At 35.8% G+C, this 25,496-nt stretch overlaps 1 protein-coding gene across 3 annotated transcripts in view; it reads left to right on the top strand.

Moving 5' to 3' along the window:
• Window positions 1-25,496, top strand: part of LOC138698095 (ankyrin repeat and death domain-containing protein 1A-like) — a 1,102,342-nt gene that overhangs the window by 957,059 nt on the left and 119,787 nt on the right. For all 3 annotated transcript variants that reach the window (XR_011331695.1, XM_069823807.1, XM_069823808.1), the window contains exon 8: window positions 7,565-7,762. Coding sequence is in view for 2 of the 3 variants with exons in the window: in XM_069823807.1 (XP_069679908.1) it covers window positions 7,565-7,762 (198 nt within the window). In the remaining variant the exon portion in view is untranslated. The remainder of the gene's footprint in view (window positions 1-7,564; window positions 7,763-25,496) is intronic.

Here is a 25,496-nt window from a genome sequence, read left to right as displayed (position 1 = left end):
GATGGCAGTTTCTTCAAAAGCAAATGAATGTCAACATAACACTTAGAAAGTAACTGTTAGTTGTATTATTTGCCACTACCTAAATTCGAAAGTAAGTTACCAAAAGAAAATTCAGCTTGACAATTAGAAAATCAGTAAAATCCACAGACATATGTAGTTAGGGGATAAATAACCATTTCATCCTTATGGTGTAAAGCAGTGATGTCAAAGCAAGCGCATTTTTCTGACCTTGACGTCGTGCGCGGGCAGCAAGCGCTAAGTATTGAAAGATTTTATTTATTTATTTTATTGGGTTATTTTACGACGCTGTATCAACATCTAGATTATTTAGCGTCTGAATGATATGAAGGTGATAATGCCGGTGAAATGAGTCCAGCACCGAAAGTTACCCGGCATTTGCTCGTATTGGGTTGAGGGAAAACCCCGGAAAAAACTTCAACCAGGTAACTTGCCCCAACCGGGATTCGAACCCGGGCCACCTGGTTTCGCAGCCAGACGCGCTGACCGTTACTCCACAGGTGTGGACAGTATGGAAAGAGGAAGGGTTGTGTATATGAATAAGCAATCTGTTGGATTAAGAAAACAGTGGTGCACAAACTTCAAACGGAACGTGAAATTTTATGTCGTTATTTTTATATGGCTTCTTTCTGTTTAATATTATCTATATTGTATGTAAAACAGAAGTACTAACACTGATTTCTTAATATTGCACTTCTGTTTTAAATCTTAATAACATAATAGAGAGTTAAAAAGGAATATTCACTTAAATTCCATAGTAGTATAATATTATACTGTATTAAGTGGATGAAACACATCATTCATAAAGAAAGTGATATTCCAAAGAAAGAGATTGAGTATGACATGATAAGTTGGAATTTATATTGATGGTACCTTTAGCCTTACAAAAGTAATCAATAAACTAATCAAAACAATATTACAGTACAAAGCAAAGTTACCTAGGTACTGTATCTGTTTTAAGTGTAACTAATATTACATAACAAAACTCTTATCGCATTATGCTTTTAAGGTGATATTTGTGTGCAACTTCCTATCATCAGAATATTAAATTATTTTCTCGAAATCTTCTGAAGCTATAGAGCTGACATTTTTACAACACATGGGCACGCATCTTTTGCTTATGGTGTAACAGTAGTTGCTTTGTTAATTCATTTCCTTAAAAACAATTTCCATGCGAATATTTTCAAACATTTTCAATACACTATCTTCAGTAATACGTACAGTATATACGGTATATTAGATTTACGAAAACATTCTGTAAGGCTACTAAATAAATAGGCCTATACCTGAAAATTTCACTTTTCTGTACGAAAAGTTGAGAAAATATTTCTTTTGAATAAAAAAATCAAACTTGTGAAAAATGAGCATTAAAATTAAAACTTACATTCTTATAATGCACTTATACTTCTCAGGCAAATCTAAAAATTAACATGGATACAGTTTTAATAAGTTCTCTTCCCTTTATCTATTGAATCAGTGCTGGCCATCCCTGAGTATAGCTCGACCAAACGGCATATACCACCTCTTTCGTCTGTCTCTTTCCTTTCCGTTGTAAAGCGCTCATGCTCTCCTGGACTCTAAAGCGCGCGCTTGCTCCTGTGGGCATCAATTTACATGCCTGGTGTAAAGTATGGTAAGAAGACCTGATCTATACACGAAAGCGATAATAATGCGCTTATCCCATTAGTTGCATAAGTACAATATTTTAATTGCTTTATTTTAAGACGCTTTATTAACTTCTACGTTTATCTAGCGTATGACTGAAATGAAGGTGATAATGCCAACGAAATGAGGCCAAGATCCAGCTTCGAAAGTTTTCCAACATTGCTCTTAATGTGTTAACTCTCAACCAAGTAACTTGTCCCAACCAGGATTTGAACCGGGTCCGCAATTGTCGTAAGCCAATGCTTTGTCAACTAAACTACCAACGCGGTTACAGTACAGATTTAATAAAAGTATTTCTTTCCAATACATACTTTATTATACTCCTAGTATAAAATAGCCATATACGGGAAATTCAATAAACGAGAAGCCATTCACAAGGTCGTTTCGGACAAAAACTTCATCGGTTATTCAGAGTATATCCAGTGAAGAAATAAATGAATAAATAAATAATTTAATTAAGGTTAATGGGAGGAAAACTAAATAAAAATGTATCCGATCGCGTGTCTTTGCACTAGAATTTGAGGGTATGGGGAAGCCGGTTGGCCATTTGATTCACTCTGTTTTTGGCCGTTCCGTTGAAGGAACTCAGAATTTTTAATTGAAAGTTACAAGAGTAAATCGTATATTACAAAAATTTGATCCGAACAAATTTAATTTTCCGTTCTCAAAAGGAATATTACAATATTCGAATCGAATTTCTGTACATTTAAAGGACAAACCCAAAATTAGTTCGATCATTTTTATCATAATACACTGCTCTCTTGAACTGGTAGATCATATTGGGAATTATATCAATAGCTTTTCCAAAACACGCAATGAAATGTTTGGTATAAAACAATTTTTATCTCGAAAAGGAAGCAAAAACGAGCAGAACTATATTGAGTGTTTTTGTTTTAAATATCTGAAAGAATAATCCCCTGAAGTTAATAACATTACTTACAGTCCTCTCTGTATAATCTAAATTTGAATATTTAACAAAGCATCAACTTTACTTTACAAAAAATATCAGGATTGTACCTATATCAAAATCAAGAATTATAACTGGAGTGAAAGGACTCGCATTCTTAGTTCTAGTAATCTAGTCTGTACAGGAATGATGGAGGAATTGAACTACTTCAATCAATATAATTATCCATTAAATAATCAAAAAAATAAATAAATTTGTTGTTGTCAGTTTTAATAGACAACAGGTCCTCTGTGAAACAATCTGGAATTTCGTCGGGTTCGGAATTCATGTAGACCTATAGGGTAAACATTGGTAATTTCGTGATAATTTCATGAAAATTAATTTATAATGCAAATGTGTAAATATATCCTTATTCCGATTTTTTCATCTTAAAGACGATAATTTGCTGTACAAATCTGGAGACATAAAAGATTGGATACGTTCTTGGAACAAATGCCAAAAACCACTTTTACAACTTAAGCTAAAAGGTTGGTTGTTTCGTGATAACCTTGGTAATTTCGTGATATTGCATTGATAATTTGTGAGAGGTAGAAGAATTGTGGAAAAATTCATTAGTCAAATGAAATTCTCACTTATTGTTACAGGACTTCAAACATAGTAATTCCGTCCAATATTCATAGCAAGAAAACATAGAAATACATATCAACACATAATAAGAATGAAATCAAAGTAAAAATTGAAATTTAAAAGGGATCTTCTTTGCCCTGAAAGGGTGAACACTTTTATTACGGACTTTACTATAGCCTATATTACTAGGGTAACTCCAAAAGTAATGCGTAAAATGTTTAAAAATTATATTTTTTTCCTATAGCCTTGCTATTTTCACAGAATGTAGATACATCCTTTAGGAACAAAATGTCACTTTTCCACATAATCCCCGTCCCTTTCAACTGCCTTACGTAACCTAGAAACGAGGGCCTGTAGTCCAGCACGGTAAAAGTCTGGACCAACACGTCTGAGCCACTCTTTAGCAGCGTGCACAAGGGAGTCATCTTCTAACCTCGTTCCGCGAAGGGATCCTTCAGTTTATTAAAAAGATGGTAATCGCACGGTGCCAGTTCAGGACTGTAAGGCGGTTGTTTCAGTGTTGTCTGATCTGTTCTGTGGTCTTGTGACTGACATATGGCTGTGCGTTGTCGTGCAATAGCAGAACATCCTGCTCCTCCCGATGTCGTAGAACACGACTCAGCCCAGCTTGAAGTTTCTTGAGAGTTGCCACATACGCGTCAGAATTAATGGTGGTTCGGTGTGGCATGATGTCCACAAGCAAGAGTCCTTCTGAATCGAAAAACACAGTAGCCATAACTTTTCCTGCCGAAGGTGCACTTTTGAATTTCTATTTCTTTGGTGAATTTGCATGATGCCACTCTATTGTCTGCCTCTGTCTCCGGTCCAAAATGGTGGAGCCATGTTTCATCTTCTGTCACAATTCTTGTAAGTCATCTAGCACTTATCATTGGCACTTAATATGATAACAAATCAAACAGAAGCTACAATGAATCCATTGCGTCCCCCTTTTCTTTTTTGTTATCACATCTTATCTTCAGATTTCTAAAATTCGTATTGTAATACAATTTTTAAAATAGTATAAAATGTAACGCTTAATGCTCAACAAAATTTCGCCTCAAACAGCTAAGATTTCTATCAGTAAAGCTAAGCCTATATGGCGACTACAGCTGTGTCTAAAATTCCAAAAACATTTTCTAAAATTTAATTAAGATATAATAAATCACTGTACCAAATATTATATGCTTACCTTTAGTAATAAGTAGGGCCCGGATTTCGATGACTTTGCATCTTTTTTCTGATGATGCTAGGACAATGCTCTATGGAAGATAAATGTAGCCCATATAATCTTCAGTGAAATTAAACCAATTTGATGGGTCATTTTTATCCATTTTTGGACACTTTTCTCTGATAGAGCATTTTTTACGGATTATTACTTTCTAATAGTCATATTTTAAGAACAAATCCGGGTTTTTGTCATTTTTAGCGATTTTGATTGCATTATTGTTAATATTAGTAAAATTATGTTTCTGAAGCACGAAATCTATGAATTCTTGGAAATCTGTTACATTGTGGTCTCCCCTAGTCATGTTCTGTTAAACATTTGGACTCGTCCAACTAACCGGTCATGTCTATTTTAAGACAGACTTTGTCCTCTAAAGGAATGTGGGGGTGAAATTACCTGCTTGAGGTTCGCACTGTCACGGGTTCTTGTGTACTGGTTACAATTCAGTCATTCACAGAGCGGAAGGTAGTCGTTTAGAGGTACTGAAGTAATATTTCTACTGTATTTTGCTATGCCGAAATTAAAAACAAGCAATTCCGCGAAATTAAAAGCGTTTGTATCGGAGTATGGCGAACTGTATTTTCTAGTGATGGTGCTATATTGTACTGTAAAATTTGTGAAGTGAAGGTTGCAGCAGAGAAGAGATTCACCGTGGACCAACATGTGAACAGAGAGAAACATAAACGCGGTCTTCAAGCAGGAGAAAGAAAAAAACAACAGATGCTTCTCGGGCAGTGCACTAGTGCAAACTCAGCGAATTCAGTGTTTTACGAAGAGCTATGTCAAGCTTTTGTCTCGGCAAACATCCCATTCCACAAACTCAATAATAATGTCTTCCGAGATTTCCTGCAGAAATACACTGGAAAATCCACCCCAGATGAGTCGACAATTAGAAAAAATTATATTGAATCATGTTACAACAAAACTATTGATGCCATACCAGCGAAACTGGACGGGAAAAAAATCTGGGTCTCAATTGATGAGACCACAGATTGCATGGGTCGCTATGTTGTAAATGTAATTGTTGGGGAAATGAATGAAGAAAACAGTGGTGACATTTTCCTTTTAAATTGTGAAGTCTTTGAGAAAGCAAACTTCTCCACCATAGCCAAATTACTTGACAAATCAATGAACTATCTGTGGCCTAGCGGTTTTCAACATGATTCTGTGCTTCTCTTTCTTACGGACGCAGCGCCATATATGGTTAAGGCCGCAAACTCCCTTAAGGCGCTGTATTCAAAGATGATGCATGTAACCTGCTTGGCGCATGCTTGCCACAGAGTTGCAGAAGAAATAAGGGGTAATTTTCCAGACGTGGATAAATTAATCGGAAATGTGAAAAAGTATTTCTGAAATCACCATCTCGTGTGAATATATTCCAAAGTGAAGCCCATGGGATACCGCTTCCACCAGCTCCAATACTCACTAGGTGGGGAACCTGGTTAGATGCCTGTAATTATTACTGTGAACATTTTGAAATTGTGAAAAAAGTCATAGATTATTTTGATAGTGACAGTGCAGCATTCATAGAAATATCCCAGGACCTTCTCTCTCACTCAGAAATTCAAGGGAAATTGGCGTACATAAGATCTAATTTTGGATTTCTGCCACGAATTATCACTTCCCTGGAACAACGTGGATGTCCTATGTCAACTCAAATAGAATTGGTGAAATCAGTTGTAAGTGGTGTGAAAGGTGAAGTGGGCAAACTTGCCTTTGCTAAAATGGAAAATGTGTTGAACAAGAACAGTGGATATGACACAATGAGCAAGATTTCTGATGTACTGTCAGGCAAGAAGTATTCATTCGTTGAAGAAGGGCTGGAAGCCGGCGATATTTGCTGCTTTAAGTATGCTCCTGTATCTTCAGTCGATGTGGAAAGAACCTTTTCCATGTATAAGTCCTTATTATTTGATAATAATCGACGGTCCTTCAAATTTGAAAACTTGCAAAAGGTGTTTGTAAGTTATTGTAATGCAGTGTTGAGTGATAAAGTGTAAGTGATATTGCCATATTGCGCAAGGAGGTCGACAAATAAAGGTAATTTTTAAGTCATTCTTTTTTATTTTTAGGTCATTTTTAATTGATTTTAAAGTCATAAAGTCATCATTTTAAGGTCATTTTTTAGTATTCTTTAGGTCATCAAAATCCGGGCCCTAGTAATAAGTCTGTAATGTAATTACAAACATCCACAAAATTTATACGCCTGAGAAATCGACGCTAACTTGCTCTCTCCAAACATAAAAGCTCACAGAAGCAGCTACAATAGTCACACAAAGCGTAGCTGTATGTTTCTGGAAACCGGACAACATATGCAATCCCTTGGCGGAAATTTGAATCTCGTAACACCATTGGTTAGTTCACGAAAGAGCAAAGAAAAAGTATCACGAAATAACCACTGCCACGAAATTACCAATGTTTACCCCATACGTTTATTAACAGGTAGGCAACTCACTTGATTCGGAATTCCTTCTTTGATTCGCAAATTATATTTGAAACGTATTTATAATTTTAATCATTCCATCAAGTTCTTCCCATTTCTGCTTGAACTTTGCCTTATTACACCATGATTATAAATGCACAAAAGTGTTTGTGATAAACCTACAATTCTGCCACACCTCTTTATTAATTTAAGTTTAATTGCGATCTTTCGTGGATCGTATTTTAATTAGAGGCTTTGTTGTCGTATAGAAGCTTTCAATTCTTTCAGTGATTTTGGAGGTAACCCGTATATTCCGGTACGTTCCATAATTTAGCTTTTCCAATTTACCAAATAAAATCTAGTAGATTTCTAAATTATATTCACCCTTTTTTCTCTCTCGAGATACTGTACTGTATAGAAGTCATAACTAACCAAACTACTTTTTTCAGTTGCCCTCAGCACCAATACCCAACAAACATTTTCGAGAGTAGTTCAACGAGATTAAACAAAGAAGATGGATGGTAATGGCTCTGGCCGCCGAAGTTGGTAACATAGCGGTGCCCAGTTATTCATCTCGTTGAAAGTCCCACGTACTGCTGTAGCCCCTAATTGCAAGCAGTTTGGAGTGCCACTTGAAAGCATAAAGAGCAAAGTTTGGAGCACATAAATCCAGTAACCTCCTTCCCGTGTGACATTGCAGCAAGGGAGGACGCCTTTACACGCCGCCTGCGAGAAGGGTCACGTGGAGGTTGTGGAGTTCCTACTGCGGCACGAGGCCGACCTGGACGCCCGCGACGAGGACGGCAACTGTCCCCTACACACGGCCACCGAGAACCAGCAGACGCAAGTTGTGCAGCTACTTCTGGACAGCGGCGCCCATCCGGACGCAGAAAACACGGTAAGTCGGACTAGTGCAATTAAGTACTGAACCTGATCAGCGCAACAATAACACTGGTCTGAGAAAGAATGTTTGATTCTTATAGACTTTTTCATGCTAATTTTAAATATATTTATAATTTTTTTTCCATCATCGAAGGTTTTTAAGTAATCATGAATTTTAAGAACATATTTGTAGTACTCGTATTTAATTAAACATTTTGTCTCTTGAAAGATAAATTAGGATTTCTTTTTCTAGAATTTTTCTCGCTGAATTCAATTCCGATTACCAAATTTTTCTATCGCTGCTCATTTTTCTTTACTTAACCATGAGTTTTTGACATGCAATTACATAAATTAACTCTATACTGATCAAATACTTGTTTTCTGAAAGAGACTGAACGGTTTATTCCCATAGAGTACAGACTTTTTCCTGCTGATTTGGAATTTGTTTACCAAGTTTTTTTTTCATCGTCCAGGTTTTTTGACTTACTTCCCAAGTTATTTCGAGCTTTCAGTCAAAATTAACATTTCTCGTGGAATAGGCACTGGAAGCTCTGGTCACTGAGGCACCGGTCTATTTGCTGAGAACAGAAATGGAATGGAATTTACGAAAGGTGGCATTATAGCCCAGCACTGCGACCTGTAACGATCTATTGCGCTAACCTTCAAGCTAGGCGCATTCCAAAACCCACACCGGTTGACTACACTAAGGTTCGCTGCGTGCCCAGTTTCCAAGCAGGCAACCCCCGCAAACCTCTACGGTGACTGAGTGGTCAGACCTCCGGTCTGTCACGCAGGCAGCCCGGATTCGAGTCCGGGAGAGATCTGGGATTTTTCATTGTGATGGACAAGGTCGCAGTTGGGGGTGTTCTCGGGGTTCTCCCGTTTTTCCTCATATTAGGTAATTACATCATTCCATCACCATTTCTCCATTTCGTCATTATTCCATAGCATTCCCCTATCGCCGGTTGGCGACGCACGGAGGGGGTTGGCCTAGGGACGAGGCTGACAACAGACATGGATGTGTATCAGTATGTTTAAGTATTTAAGTAATTGCTAGTATTTAAAGTTATATGCACAAAACTCCTAAAATGTGCATATAAATATGCTCCAAAAATGCCGAACTGTACACTTACAGTAGACCTATATATACAGTGAAAGCTGAAGAGGCGGCAAACTTACCATAGCATAGATCCCGAAAAAAAAAACACTAATCACATGGGAACTATTCAAATTATTGGGCATAAAGAATAATCAAGCAAAATTATAGTCCATTGAATAACCCTTAACCCTTAAATTCGCAAAGTATCCTATAGAATACAACAGGTTAATAGGCTATATAATTTTAATAGAATAGAAAAAAATTGGTAGGAAAATTAAAATTTCACAATACTATAATATTGTACAACATATAAAATATGGACAATGCGATAGTAATTTTCTTTACAGTCCGACGCGGTTTAATAAACTGGTGCGAGAAATGAAATTTTGCCAATTTAACCCATGAAAGACTAGAGTCTAAACTTTTCATGCGAAAAATGTGTAATATTTAATTGGTATTTGCGCGCCGCATTTTTTATTTTTTTAACTTACGGATGTTGCTTTGGTATGTTTAAACATTCCACCATTTGATTATAGTAGTGTTTTCCGCGTGAGTTTGTGCAAAATGCTGCCAAAACCTATAAACAAGAAGATGTCGCAGAAAAATTATCAATATCGTGCTGTCGGTAAGTTTATTGTTTAGTTTTTCTTTTACACATTTGTTGAAGTTTTATTGATTGTTGATTCATAAAGCGTATTGATGTAGCTACATCTGTACAACAATGACTTTTATATTTATCCTAATGATAACCTTTAAAACAGAATGTGAATGTGAGTGTCGAAAAATTCATACGTTAGGCTTTCGTAGAATCAAGTAATGAATATTCCTTCCAGGACACGCGATCTTACTGTTGAAGAAATTCTAACAACTTTAGAAGAAAACGACGATGCAATTCAGAAGGCAGAGACTATTGACTTTGTTATTCTTCCTCCTGACAATGAAAATGATACGAACATAGATGAAATTTCTGAAGAAGATCTAGAAGTAAATGTAAACGATCCCCATTTTCTTGGACCTGGTGTCTTGGGTCGTGGCGCAGAAGTTCGGATCGTTACTCAGGAAAAGGAAAAAATTAGTTTGAACTTAATTTTTAATCCACTGCTGCACCACTAGAAAAGACAGCCATTACAACACCTGAAGTCCCATCAGCCAGTGCAACAAAAAGAAAACCTTCTGATGGTAGTGCTTATTCGAAGAAAGAAAAGAGAGTTATTGAGAAGCACTGGGATAGTATAACTTTAAAACAAGAGACAGCCGAAGATACCAAATTCAAAATGGCATGCGCTTTTGCAAGTCTTTCAGCTTTTCTGGAAACCAGAGTTCTTAAGTCATATCTGCAAAGAAAGAAAAAATATGCACAGTACAAATATGGAGACTAAAGTTACACTGTTGATATTGACGAAATGTATAAGACGCTAGGCACTATTGCTCTCAGGATATGCTAAAGTGCCAAACAAAAAAATGTATTGGGAAACACAGAGTGATTGTCAACAATGCTGCTGTATCTAATTGCATGTCAAGAGACAGATTTTTGTCTATATTGAAGTACATGCATTTCAGTGATAAATGTGAAAATGCAAATGTTGGGATTATCCACAAATTACAGCCTTTGCTTAGGTACATCAGTAAGCAGTGTGAGGAATGTGCTAAACCCTTGCCTTCTGTTATTCCTTTGATGAGGCCATGGAACCATATTACGGACAACACCATCTAAAACAGTTTATCAGAGGAAAACCTATTAGATTTGAGTTCATGTTCTGGTGTCTGAATAAACCCAATGAATACTGTGTTCGTATAAAATTGTACGAAGGCCGCGAAGAAAGAGATCCAGGCAGACTCTGGGGAGATATATTACAAAACAAATGATCGAAGGATTTGTGCCACCTCGAAGTCAAGAGTTTATTAACAATTATTTCAATTCGATTCCACTACTGGAAGACATGACTAGGAAAGAAATCAATGTGACTGGTGCAATAAGAGCAGATAGGACTCAAAAAGCACCGCTGAAGGATTTGAATAAATCTGCCAGGGGTTCCTTTGATTCTGTACGAGATCCAGCCAGCAACATCACTCTCGTGTGTTGGAATGACAACAGTCAAGTAACCATGGCTACCAATGGAACTGACAGTCTTGTTACAGGACTCACCAAGTGTTCAAGATACAGTATAGTGCATCTTCCAAAAACAGAGTAAACATACCTCAGCCGAGTTTGGTCAATGAGTACAACGCAGGTATGGGAGGTTTGGACTTATTTGACCAATTCAGGGGTGCCTACCGTATTGGTATCCGGTCAAAAAAATGGTATTGGCCTGTTGTGCGATTCTGTCTTAACGCTGCTGTAGTGAATGCATGGTTTTTGTACAGGCATGTGGAGCGCGGGATACCTTTACTTGAATTTTGGAGAAGAATAATTATCCCCTTGCTTGCAGCACCAACAGTGTCACGACCCAGAATTGTGAATCCTCAGCGTAGTTCTGGTGTCTTTTCTGAAGTACGCTTTGACAGTAAAGAACACTGGCCAGGTAAAAGTCCTACTCAAAGAAGATGTGAACGCTGCCACAAAGCTGTAACACATATTTGCACAAAATGCAACGTTGCCTTACACATTGAATGCTTCATGCTCAACCACACTAAGTCATGAGTATGTTGATTCTCATGTATTTACTCTAGAGAATGTGAGTTTAGTTGTAGGAATTTTCTAGAAAGTGTGTGATATGAAAATATATTGAATAATTATTATTTTATAATATTACAAACATAATTATAGTTATTTTCAATGACATGTAGATTGCAGTACGTTACCCCCAAAATATAGATTTTGTATTGTCGTTGATATATACGTATGTCAATAAATGTAGTAAAAAAGTTTCAATAAAATTAAAGTTACTTGTATAATGTTTTGTCAAATTTAGTAAAATACGGAAAAAGGTAGACGGATTTGCATCAACTGATTACAAGTTACGAAAAACTGTTAAATTGACACATTTTTGTGTATTTAATAAAATTGCAATATATAATTCCTACTTCAAAGTCTCTGAATGTATCTTCAAGAACCTAGCGTATGAAAATTTAGACGTCTCTGAAAGTATTCCTCAAAGCCTAGCGTATGGAAATTTAGACGCCATTAAAAAGTGACTTAGGACATAAATTATTAAATTTTTAGTACATAAGTGTGTTAATTATTTAAACAGGGTAAACATTAATCAGATTTATTAATTTCTTATTATAAATTACATATGCAGTCTCTGAGGGGTGCAAATATCTTATTCCGCTAATACCGGAGTTAAATGTTACTGCTCCATTCATCATTAAAACTGGAGTGCTAGTTTAGCCCAAAATTGTAACCGTTTTAGATTGAGCACCATCTTTTTCAGCTTTGGCGCTCATACACTACCCCCAAAATGTTTGGAGGACCACACCCGGCGTTGGTTGGCGGGTTCATTCGACCTAGCCGGGAGGATTATCAATGTACTAAGTCCACCGACCTTTTCCCCTGTTTACCAGCGAGGGGACGCCTCACATGCCATGACAGGTCAGCATGTCAATAATTGTCGTGGTTCTACTGTATGGAGGTGTTGGTCGTCCTCTTCCCACGTTGGGACTATTCTTGGCTTCTCCTCACCTCTTACCAACCAGCAAGTTAGAAATGTCCAATTTTCCTGATTTGGTCGTCTGGTTCATTGGATACTAAGCCCCGCCTCCACGACTGCTTGGCCAAACATCTCCACAGGATTGGAATATCTCCTTCACCACTCTGCCCCTTATGTGATCTTCAGGAGGAAATGGATCAAAATCATCTTCAGCACTGCCCAGTCACTATCAACTTGGCGTCCTTGAGTGGAAAATACTGGAGAGCGGGAGAATTAATGATGTCGTTGTTAGAAATTCAGCATTAGCAAACAACAACACTAATACCGGAGAGTTAGCAGTTCTGCGCGCGAACGACGCTGATGCTACTACCTAGGCGGCCGGTGTGGCGATACCCTCGAAACAAACTGTAATCAACTGCAATGTATATTGTTGCTGGGCTAGTTAATATTTTTATTAATTAGTGCTGTGTTAAAATGTCAAGGGTGTATATGTGCATTGGTACAAAATTACAGCATTACAAATTGCTCCAAATTGTACTTTCGATTTCCGAGGAATCATAAAACGTGAGTCAACAACATTCTTTAGTAGGCCTAATTTCCTTCGTCTTTGTGTTGATAGAAAAATACAAATTAGCTTTTTATTTAGACCTAATAAATGAATAGAAGTTAAAATGTATTGGAAATTTTAAGGTTTTATCAAATTAAGTTTTATTGTTGTCCACATGCCTTAACTAATTATTACAAGCATCAAATTACTATCAATTTTATCTTTGCAGTTGTCAGCAATGCATATATAAAGCATTATTGTAAATTTATTCTTAATGTCAGGTGCTGAAGGAAACGAAAGAGCGGATACATTGGCGAAGCAAGCAGCCTCAACCAACCCAGAATATAAATATTCCACCTGTCCTATTTCATACATTAAGCAGAGGCTCAAGCACACTACACTCAAGTGGAATACATACTGAAATTCTAGTGTTAAAGGCTCCGTGACCAAAAAATTATTCTTTCCCAATGTACAAGACAGACTATGTTGCAGTCAGTTCTCACCCGACTTCTTTTTCACTCAATTTATGACCGGCCATGGAAAATTCGGTTCCTACTTTGAAAGATATAGGATCAAAAGTGCAGAAGAATCTCTGTGCATATGCAAAGACAATCAGACTGTTGAACATTTGATTTTTCACTGTCCAGTGTTTGAAAGAAAAATACACTTTTTAAGATACATCTCGGACTGCAATTTAAATTACTGCACACCCCTTTACCATTTACTTAGGAAAAAATGTTGTTATAAACAATTTACAGAGTTTATACATCACATCTACGCAAGACTGTAGCTATTAAGTGTATGTAAATTAATGATAATATAAAATCCTAATACACTATCTAAAACAAGTTGTCTCTCTTTGGGACATACTAATAGTAATAACAACAATAACTAACTTATGTTTGTATTATGGATTTTACTATTGTTCAGTATTTGATGACAGGTATATAGTTTTTAACCGTAAGTAATTTTGTTTTTATTTCTTTACTATCGCAAACCACCTATATATTAGGTGTTTAATTTGTAACTAAGTCAATTTGTGCATTATCTCTTTACTATTGCTTAAAATTATGTATAAAATCGTAAATTTATGTCATATTCTTGCAATCTCTCTACACCTTCGATTAGAATTTCTAATTTTATTTAATTTTGTTTTAACTGAATGTAATTATTGCATAATGTATTTAGTATTGTTTACTGTCTATTAATTACAGTAATGTATTTATATTGTAACTATTACTCATGCCTACTACTACTTCTTTAAAATTGTGTATTACCGGTATCTCTACATAACGTATTTCACATGTAACAAACTACAACCCTAATATACCAAAGGGTAAAATAGGGTTTCAATATTTGGATAACAATAATAATAATAATAATAATAATAATAATAATAATAATAATGTCAGAATTGATTTTGTCTTACTAAACCAAAGAAAAAATATGTAACAATTAATTACGGAAAGTAATATGAAGTATGCAATATTTCTCATAATATGCAGCTTTGATATAACATAATTTTACATTAAATATTATTCAACATTTGTTAAGTGTTTCACATCTTTCTTATTAGTAACTCACGTTTTAAACAATAGTCCGAATTCCGCTATATTAATATTTGTATTTGAAGACGTAATTCCACGCCGCTCTGCTAGATGTTAAGGTCCGCGATATTTCTCACTCACGTCAATGCTGCTAATATACAGCTGTCCGGTATTATTATAGTAAGTTATTTTATTTAAATGTGCAATATTTTTTTTATAATTTTACCCATATAGGCTGTACCTGCTCCCCTTAAGGGTTAAGTTACACCAAATTATCGAAATTCAGAAGGCATATGACGGAATCTTTTTTAGCCAACCAGTTAATAGAGTTACAAATAAGGAGGAGCCATTGCATATCCTGGTGTCCTTATTTTGCATCTAAAATACCTCTCATAAATTTTTTAAACTAAAACAATAGTATATATGATTATGTTATTAATTTTTAAGCCAATAGAATTCTCTGTTAGGTTTATTATTTATTAATAACGGAGATCGAACCAAGGACCTTCAGCTCCACGCACTGAATGTTCTACCACTGAACTACCCCGGGGCTCCATCCACATGGTATTTTGCCGTCATGGAGAATTATTTCGTAACAATCGCTACAACACAGTTCACTTTCCGGACGGTCTCGTAATTGCGGCCAAAATTTGTATAAGCACTTCTTTTGACATTATTAACATGGTGGAAGAAAAAAATGTAACTTTTTTATCTGCCCCCCCCCCCATCAGAATGTTTGCTTGTAAGCGTAAGGTACAGCAGCCCAGCGAAATCTGCAGTGAAAAACAATAAATCTATAAGCCTTGCAGTCAACGTTTGGGTACAGAGCACTTTATCACCTGGAAGGTTATTGGCCTTACGTTTGGAGCAAGAGGAGGTGTTCCTAGAGAAACTCTTGAGGTTCTCGAAAAACATGAAGTCTGTGATACAACTATTGGTATTATTGCATCATCAGTTTTCGAATCATCACTGGCTATTTATTATTAGCAGGGAAAGGATTTATATGTAAATACATATTTACTTATAAAGCTAATATAATTTATATTTTGCATTATCTTTATGTTTCACAATGTGTAGGGTTGAAAAATCCTACTTTTATTTTCCATATTTTTCCATATTTTAGAGTTTAGTACATATTTTCGTTAATTTCCATATATTTTCCATATTTCATATAAAACAGTCCATATTATATTAGGTTTAACAATAAAACAAAACAAAATTCCATTAACTTTTAAAAATACATTTCAACAATAGAGATTTAAACACATGTTCAGTAATCCCTTTAACATCAGAGTTATTTGAAAATTAGCAGTCCTATCAACAATGGGAAAGTAAGTTACAAAACTGTATTAATTTAATTTAAAATTTTTAACAGACTTCAGTTGTGCAGCTCAACAGTTAAATGCCAGTCAGAGTACACATAGGTTCAGTTTTGTAAATCATACTATAAAGACGGTAAATATGCCAAAAGTACGTCATTCAGTCAATTTAAAATCAAAACTAACAAGTTACATTTCAGAATTTAAAGAAGATGGTTTATCAACTGACAATAAAATATTATTTTGTAATTTGTGTCAGTGTGCAGTATCATCTACACAAAAGTTCCTGGTGCAACAACACATTACAACTAGTAAACATCAGTCCAACAAACAACTAAATTCCAAGCAGAGACAATTGTTTTTAACACAACCAACAACATCGAATGTAAGATCTGAGTTTAACATCGACCTGTGCCGTTCTCTCATCTCTGCTGATATTCCTCTCTACAAACTAAAGAATAAGGTCTTCAGGGAATTCCTTGAAAAATATACTCAACATACAATCCCGGATGAGTCAACACTTAGGAAGACGTATGCTCCATCCATCTACGATGAGACAATACAGAAGATAAGAGATGAAATTAAAGATAGTTCAATTTGGGTTTCCATTGATGAGACTCCCGACAAAGAAGGTAGACTTGTTGGTAATGTAGTTATCGGTTTGTTAAGTGAACAATATTCTGAACGAATTCTTTTACATTGTGATGTTCTAGAAAAGTGCAATAACAAAACTATAGTTAAACTGTTCAACGAAGCTATGGGTATCCTGTGGCCAAAGGGTATTATGTACGATAATGTGTTATTCTTTATTAGCGATGCTGCCCCTTATATGGTCAAAGCTGGACAAGCATTATCTGTTGTATATCCTAAATTGACTCATTTTACTTGTGTGGCGCATGCATTTCATCGTGTGGCAGAAGTGGTCAGAGACAATTTCCCTAAAGTAGATTTGTTGATTTCATCAGTGAAAAAAGTATTTCTCAAAGCTCCCAGTAGAGTTAACGTGTTGAAAGAAATGTACCCTGAAATTCCATTGCCACCAAAGCCAATTTTAACTAGATGGGGTACATGGCTAGAAGCAGTTGAATATTATGCCGAACATATAGACTCTATTAACAATGTTCTCCTTGCATTGGACTCTGAAGATGCAGTCTCAATTGATACTGCGAAAACAGTTACCTGTGACATAAGTGTGAAGAATGACTTAGCTCACATTCAGCATACATTTTCATGCATCATAAAAACGCTCAAAAGTCTCCAAAATAGGCACCTTTCACTATCTGAAAGTTTTGAAATTATAAATAGTACTGTGGAACAACTGAATCGTGGTAGAGGTAAAGTTGCAGATGCAGTAAGAGCTAAGGTGGACACTGTACTTTCAAAAAACCCTGGATATGAAGAACTACAAAAGGTTGTTGCTGTGATGAGTGGTGAATCAACAGTGAAGATTAACTTGGACTTATCCCCAGCAGACATTGTGAAATTGAATTATGTACCAGTTACTTCTTGTGACGTCGAACGCTCTTTTAGTCAGTATAAATCTATCCTCAGAGACAATAGAAGAAGATTCACTTTTCAGCACTTGAAAGAAATGTTTGTAACCTATTGTTATGGTAACAGACAATAAAAATTGTGTTTTGTTGAAACTACATTGGAAGATAAGGTACGTCCATTATATTTTTTGTTTAGTTTGATTAAAATGTACCAATATTTAACGTACATAGTCATTTTTTTATAATTTTAAGTCCATATTTAATTCCATATTTTGGTAAAAATCCATATTTAATTCCATATTTTGGTAAAAATAACTACATATATATTTACATATTTCATATATTTTTAGTCCATATAAATCCGTTCCCTGATTATTAGTCATCATTTATATTCCCGTAACTCTTTTCAATTGTTTCTGAGATACGTTTTTGATATTGTACTTTTGGCATAGTTCTTAACCCGAATTGATAAGGGGCTGTTCTCCTGGAACACCTATTAGAGACGGCTATATTGTACGTAATTAATATTCTGTAATTCTACTTAAGCTTAATTTTTCTACCAATTTTTTCTGTTGCTTTATTTATTTATTTGTTTATTTGTTTGTTTACTTTTTTATTTATTTATTTACTTACTTACTTACTTACTTACTTACTTACTTACTTACTTACTTACTTACTTACTTACTTACTTACTTACTTACTTACTTACTTACTTACTTACTTACTTACTTACTTACTTACTTACTTACTTATTTATTTATTTATTTATTTATTTATTTATTTATTTATTTATTTATTTATTTATTTATTTGAATGACAGGTACATAGATAACTTATCTTTTACCTAAACACAACCTCACGATTAAAAAAAAAACTTAATATAACTTAAAATTAAATCTAAAGAAAGAACTAAACAAAATCCTTAAAGAACTAAAAACTAAGAACTAATTAAGTAACAGAGGCATGAGGCTTCTCGCTTCCCAGTATCTGGCACATTCAGTCAGTGATTTTAGAGCTGGACAGCGTTGGAGCTGATCCCTATTCATCACGCTTCTTGAAGGTCACAAAGGATACAGGTTGGATGTTGATAAATACCTAAACAGTGGAGATGCTGCGCCAAGCAGTCATGACCAGATGCAAGGCGGAAATGCGCTACTGCCAATCTTCTTGGTCCGTTAGGTATTGATAGAAGGCCCCTTCTCCAGTGTTTGTCATATGTTCTTTCGGCAATCTGATGGGAGTGGATGTTGTGGGCAACTTCTTTGATGTATAATTTTATTATCTGGAAGGGTGTTGGTTTAGGAGATGTTTGTAAAATTTTAGCACCTTCTTTTATTATAATTATAGTATAGGTTAAATTGAAATATGTCCTATGGGATACTTTGCCAATTTAAGGATTAAGTTGATTGTATTTGTATTTATAGAAGGTTTCTTGGTTGACTGATCTCTAATACTTCCAAATTTAGTCAACTACAATGTTCTCGGGTTTAGCCGCCCTGGCAGTGTCAGGAATTACACTTCTGTGATGGAGATTAATTGTCACGCAGAAATCAATATTACCAGTGGTACACTGACAAGCGATATTAATGGCTTAACATTCCATTCACAACATATTTAGACGTAAATAGAGCTAAGCAATGTGCAACAGCTGTATTGCATACTGTGGTGTCACAGTAGTACATATTGTCCACACCCGTGGAGTAACGGTCAGCGCGTCTGGCCCCGAAACCAGGTGGCCCGGATTCAAATCCCGGTCGGAGCAAGTTACCTGGTTGAGGTTTTTCCGTGGTTTTCCCTCAGCCCAATACGAGCAAATACTGGGTAACTTTCAGTGCTGGACCCTGGACTCATTTCACCGGGATTATCACCTTCATTTCATTCAGACGCTAAATAACCTGAGATGCAGCGTCGTAAAATAACCTAATAAATGAATGGTACATATTTGTGACTAAATTATTATGAACAACTATAGCAGATAGATAGATAGACAGACAGACAGATAGATAGATTTATTGAGCAATATTATACATACAGTTGTACTATATTGTCAGAATTTTCTCTTAAATCCAATGCACGGGTCTTCTGACCGTACGTGCTGTGTACCTAAAACAAGTCCTACTTTGTAGGTTTCACCCCCTCTCACCTATGATTAGATCCAACCACTCTCTAAATAAAAGAACACATAGATTAAAATAGAAATGGCACAAACAAAACACATTATATAATATATCCTAACCTAAAACAGACGTAAAAGTGTATAATTGAGTAGACACCATTATTCCTTCGTCAGTTCGGATCACAAACTTCAAAAGCTGAAGTTCTAATCTGTCTCGCCTTCAAGAGGAACAATCCAGTATTAAAATCGAATGAAGTAGCATTTTGTTAATAACAAAGTTATCCGACATCTTATACCGTATTTAAATTCAAGGTATACAGCATAATGCAATGATTTACAACCTATAGTTTTTATACATAATTTAGTTGTTTCTTTAATGACGCTGTATCGACTACTAGAACAAGTACCGTAACATATGTACTGCTCTCCGCGAACTTCAATCTAGTTGCTCTTATCTCCGGCCAGTTAGAATTATCCTAACTATTCACTCGATGAACTACTGGGCTTATTATACACTAAAAAGTTAAAATTAATATCATTTCTAAACAAATTAAGCACTTAGATGAACTAAGCAGTTATGGAATTTATGAAGAATGGGATTTAGTTTTCCCGTGCTTAAACAAATGCCTCCATTATCATAATGCAGCAACTAAACTATGAAAAATAAAATATGTTTTGTTTATTACTCACATTTTTCAAGTTCGAGAAAATATTTTTAAATCTTCAAAAAGAATTGGTTTGGTGCAATGTTATTACGATGTGTTATAAACTTCACTATCAGATTAAGAACATTTCGGACAAAAATGCATCTGAGAGACTGCCTTTGTACCATGATTTCTTATCGTACTTTAATTAAGAAGTTTGAAAAAACTGGTTCAGTTCATGATAAAGTGAAATCTGAAAGAGGAAGAATTAGTGACATTCAGGTTGCAGAAATTTTCCATGAAAGGCAAAATCTATCTAGAGGAAATCTGTTATGAGACAGAAGTGCTAATATGTTAAGCAAACTCTTGTAAATGCTACAGGCCTACAGCATTGTTAGAAAGTGGTGCGCAAATTTCTGAACATGTATCCTTATATACTGCAAATAATGTTTGAATTGGAGGAAGCTGATTATTAAAATAGATACAAGTTGTCATTGCATTTAGCTCAGATGAAATTTAAACGGAATGGTTATCTCGAATACTGCAAACAGATGAGACCCACTTCGCTCTAAACAGTGGCAGTCAATATTCTCAATTGTCGAATATGGACAACAGATAATCCACGTGCACAAACTACAGCTCGTTCTTAGCACATTTCTCAGCATTTAGTCCATCTTGATTGCTCAATTTGTTTGGCAGAATTTGTCGTCTTCGGAATATATTGTAACTTTTATACAAAACAAGAATGTAACTTTTATTGTTACGACAATAATCACTTTCTACAATTTGATTTCAACACTCCCGTCAACAATGGGATTTCCACTCCACACAGCAACACAGTATTCGTTATTGCACTCCACAGACGACAATGACAATTACCTTGGATTATTGCGAACAACAATGTACTCCTAATCTCAACTAATGTTCACAAAGCACTATTTACAACACAAAACTGTCAGTTCTCAGTTCACAGTTCGTTTGCCTTGACTAGTTCTTCTAGCTCAGTCACTCAAGTTCACAGTATCTCGAACCCAAGACCTTCAGAGACAGCCCACTGAACTTCGAACTCAGGTCCCCCAACTGCGGTCCACTGCACTCGAACTCAGGACTTCCGGTGACAATCTCCTCAGACACTCAAGTTCACAGTATCTCGAACCCAAGACCTTCAGAGACAGACCACTGAACGCTCACACAGCTGCGTACACACTCAAGTCGAACTCCGGCCTCGAAGCTGGCTTCACTGCTACACAAGACTGGCTGGCTTGCTGTCCAAAAACTAGCAACGACTGCAACTAACTCTCTTCGAAGGCTGCTCGCTTTTATAAGTTATGCCATACTTTAGAGAAACTACGATTTTGCGATCATTCTCGTTACAACAATCAGTTCGCCAGGCTTCCAGCTCCCCCCTTTTCCTCGCACAGCGCATGCCCTAGGAAGTAGATGCGTGCGCAACTTCATTTGCCGCGTCGCCCGATCCTCCTACGCGCGCCCTGCCCTCTGTGGGACGCGTGATCGAGTCTCGACGGGGCTGTCACAATATTAATGCAATCAAGATGTCCTGCAACCTTACTGTTCCTGGCAGAGCTTTCAGCACAACCCGTTGCCGTCAACCTGGTTGCAACGAGACAGAAACTCTTGGCCACGTGTTGGGCTTTTGTCAGAAAGGAGAGTTACTGCGTAACAACAGGCACCATAGAGTCGGTGGAGTTATCGCCTGTCTTCTTCGGAACAAGGGTTGGGAAGTTTATGAAGAGGTCCACTGTATTTCTGAAGACGACTCTCACAGAATAGCGAATATAATTGCAATAAACAAGCAACAAAAGGCTATTATCATAGATCCAACTATACTCATGGAGAGAAATCTAAACCAAGCTCATCAGTTGATCATGAAAGGAGAGCTATTTATGAACCTACCTTAGTGCCAAATATAACATCCCTCTCTTCAATTGGTCAGTGACAGGTTTATTTTTTGGCACTCGGAGTTCTTTACCAAAATTACATATAATTTTTAAAACAATTATCAATACCATCATTTGATATTCAAAAAATCATCTCGCAAATTCTTAAACATTCCCCATTCCCTGCAGATTATACAATTTCATTTATACCACTCAAAAGTTCTTAATTAAGGATATGCTAATTTAAAAAAAAAATCATTTATTTATAAGTATAATTTTAAGGTCATCTCCTAAGATTTTATTTTATAATTGATAATCAATGGTGCATAATTATTACATTTTATTTTTATAACAATATTCATATTTAATTAAATATATTTATTTGCTATTAATTTCCGGCTCCCCGTGGTCATCCTTAATTAAGGCCGGACATATATATATATATATATATATATATATATATATATATCCCTCTCCCCCCCCCCTCTCTCTCTCTCATTTAGAGTTAAATTTTTAGTGAGAAACAATTAGTAAATTTTACTTAGTTGTTTTACATGTAAATTTTTTGACTGGGAAATTTCTCCTAAGAGAGTCACATCATGGGTCTTTATCTCCTTTGAAATACTCGTACAAAGCTCTCGTCCGTATTTCAACCTGCAAGCATGGACTAATCTTAATCCACATCTTCGCACCATGGACGACCGTTCTCGTTATTGTCCAGAAGCACTATTGGGATTCCTGTAACTTATTCCAATGTCTGGCATTGGATAAGGCAGGTGAAAGAACAATGGTTGTAGTTTTATATACAAAATATGCTGAAATACCCACACGGTGACTCAGGTGAGTCGTTTCCTCGGCTCTATGAGCTTTGGACGATCAGAGAAATATATCCTCTCTATATACTACTATGTATTAACGTAAAGGACCTACGTATTACTATTGAAATAAATGTGTGAAAATATTATAAAAATAAATTATAATAGAAAGAAAAACTATGCAATAATAAGGTTATAATAGCAGGTAACTATACCGAAAAAAAACTATTGTTAGGAAAACAATTAATAATAATATTCTTATAGGAAAGAAAGCAATTACGACAGAATATAAACCTCGTTCAGCAGTACCATTTTAGCAATATAGATATGCCTATCACGTGAAAGGCTGTATCAGAGACACAGCCGCATATTTTATGCGTGAATACATTTCTCAAGATGAGATGTTTGATATTTAGGTATCCGTTGCTGTGTACGCCTGTTCCCATTTTCGCTGCATATGGCTCAAAATTGTGAATTTTCTCTCTCACTCAAATTCACTCGCAAATTTTTTTCCATTTAACTTGTCGGCTGTTGATAGTTGCTCAAATGAAATTGTAGCCTGGTTCGTTATGAAGCGTTTTGCACCACTTCGAAAGTTCTACCGCTTTTCATTCTTGAATTACACTGCTTCGGCTGCCGCGCGATCCGCCAATTCGTGTCTCAACTTCCCCATTCCGCGTAGGGGATATCTCGCGTTCCAACTCAAGGCCACATCGATCATTCGTTTGTCGATGGTCATTTCCTAAGTTGAATATGCTCTATAGTTTAGAAAATACGCGCGACAGAAATAGTCTGAAAATGTTTCTGTGTACTTGCTACGATGGCACTATAGTACTGGATCAAACTTACAGACGTATCAAGTCAAAAAATAGAGCCAGACACCAAGAAAGAATTGACGTGAAACTATTCTCGAATCCCTACAACAGCACTAGACGATTTATGCCAGAACTGCGAAGAATGGGTTCTGAAAATTGAAATATGACGTCATTAGTCACGAATAAAAAAGTTGAAGAAAGGGAGGAATATCTCAGATTGAGGTTCTGGCTGGTACAGTACATCTACAGTATTATCAGTAGAACTATGAAGTTGGTGCAAAAACTGTTAAGTCGTGTGACCTTGGACTACATCTCTACCGAGTGAAAAGTAACGGAGCGTCTCTCGGTGTCAGTGAAGCAGAACGAGTAAAGGCTGGTTCACAATAAACCGGGAACGAAAACGGCAACGAGAACGAGAACGGAAATATTGTTAAAAAAATGTGTTTTAAACCTGAGGATTCACAATTAACTATTCTGAATGCTCACATTTAAATACATTTATTTTATTATTATTTCCGTTCTCATTCTCGTTGCCGGTTCCGTTCCCGGTTTATTGTGAATCAGCCTTAACATGTACAGTACAGCCGAATGGTAACCAAACATGTGCTCCAATCGTCCACAGCCTTATAACAAGAAAATAATATAAAAAAAACAATAATTTGTAATTATAAAGTTCGTAAATCCCAATCTAAATTAATTTACCCATATAACATACAAAATATACAATTATGATTCTAGCCTCATTATAACAAATAATAAACATTTTCATTTTATCAAAAGAAATACTCCTATTAGGTTCAGAAAAAAGCAATATTTCTACTCTGAAAATATTCGTTCTACGTCACAAGACGTTACTGGAGCAAATCTGAAATATGATACAGTATTTATTATTGTCACCAGGAGAACAACTACTTTGTGAATCGAATAGTATATCTCGTATATGGCACATAATATTAAACCCATAATTGTTTTAAAGAAAAATTTTTGTTTCTATTGTAATAACAGCTAGGAAGTTCGTATCGTAATTCCCATGTTGAACTTGGACTGTAACGCAACCGAATGCATAGCAGCACGAGACGTCAACATTTAACAAAGAATAATCGGGGAAAAATAAACGTGTTACACACTCCTGTTTGCATAATTATTTATTAACAGATGAGTTTACTTTTTTGGAATCATGCATAATATTAACGTTACGTAAATAATACAATAATGACAGAATAGCTGACTTTGTTCAGAATCTAAAATATTAATATAAATTAACAACATTCTTCAAAACATTCACGACTCTACACAGAATGCCACTATGCGTTGTTTATGTGAACATACTGTGTATCATCTGTAGCGAGCGGAAGCAGGCGAGGCGCGGGTGATATCTATTCTCCTCGCTGTACTCAACTGAAATCTATTGCTCTGGTACGAACTTCCTAGCTCTGATTATCAGTATCAGACAATAGATCTCACTTGACTATATACATATGTCAGAGGAAGAACAATATTGTCTGTATACATCTGAAGTCTGATTATTGTAATATGTTACAACTCAGTGATGTATGTATTGGAGGGGGAAAGAAATTGGCCACCCTACCTCATTATCTCCTGGTTTAGTTACCTCATGAGTGATGCCTTATTAGTGTCACTTATGAGGTTCAAACCTGTCTTTGGACAGTTGACTAAACAACAACAACACCCAAGGTAGGAAAAAAGGAGAAATGCAGTTGTAAAAATATGGTCATGTCTTAACGAGATTCATTCCATATCATGTTAAGATACAGACGACAAGTACTATGATGCTAAAATATAGTATCAATTGTGCATTGTATTAACTTTTCTGTAGTGTTAAAGTCATGGGCTACATTTCGTTATG

This window comes from Periplaneta americana, chromosome 4 (genome assembly GCF_040183065.1).
Source record: "Periplaneta americana isolate PAMFEO1 chromosome 4, P.americana_PAMFEO1_priV1, whole genome shotgun sequence".
Lineage (NCBI taxonomy): Eukaryota > Metazoa > Arthropoda > Insecta > Blattodea > Blattidae > Periplaneta > Periplaneta americana.
The sequence above is the reverse complement of the archived record's forward strand: the minus strand, read 5'-3'. Positions and strand labels throughout refer to the sequence as shown.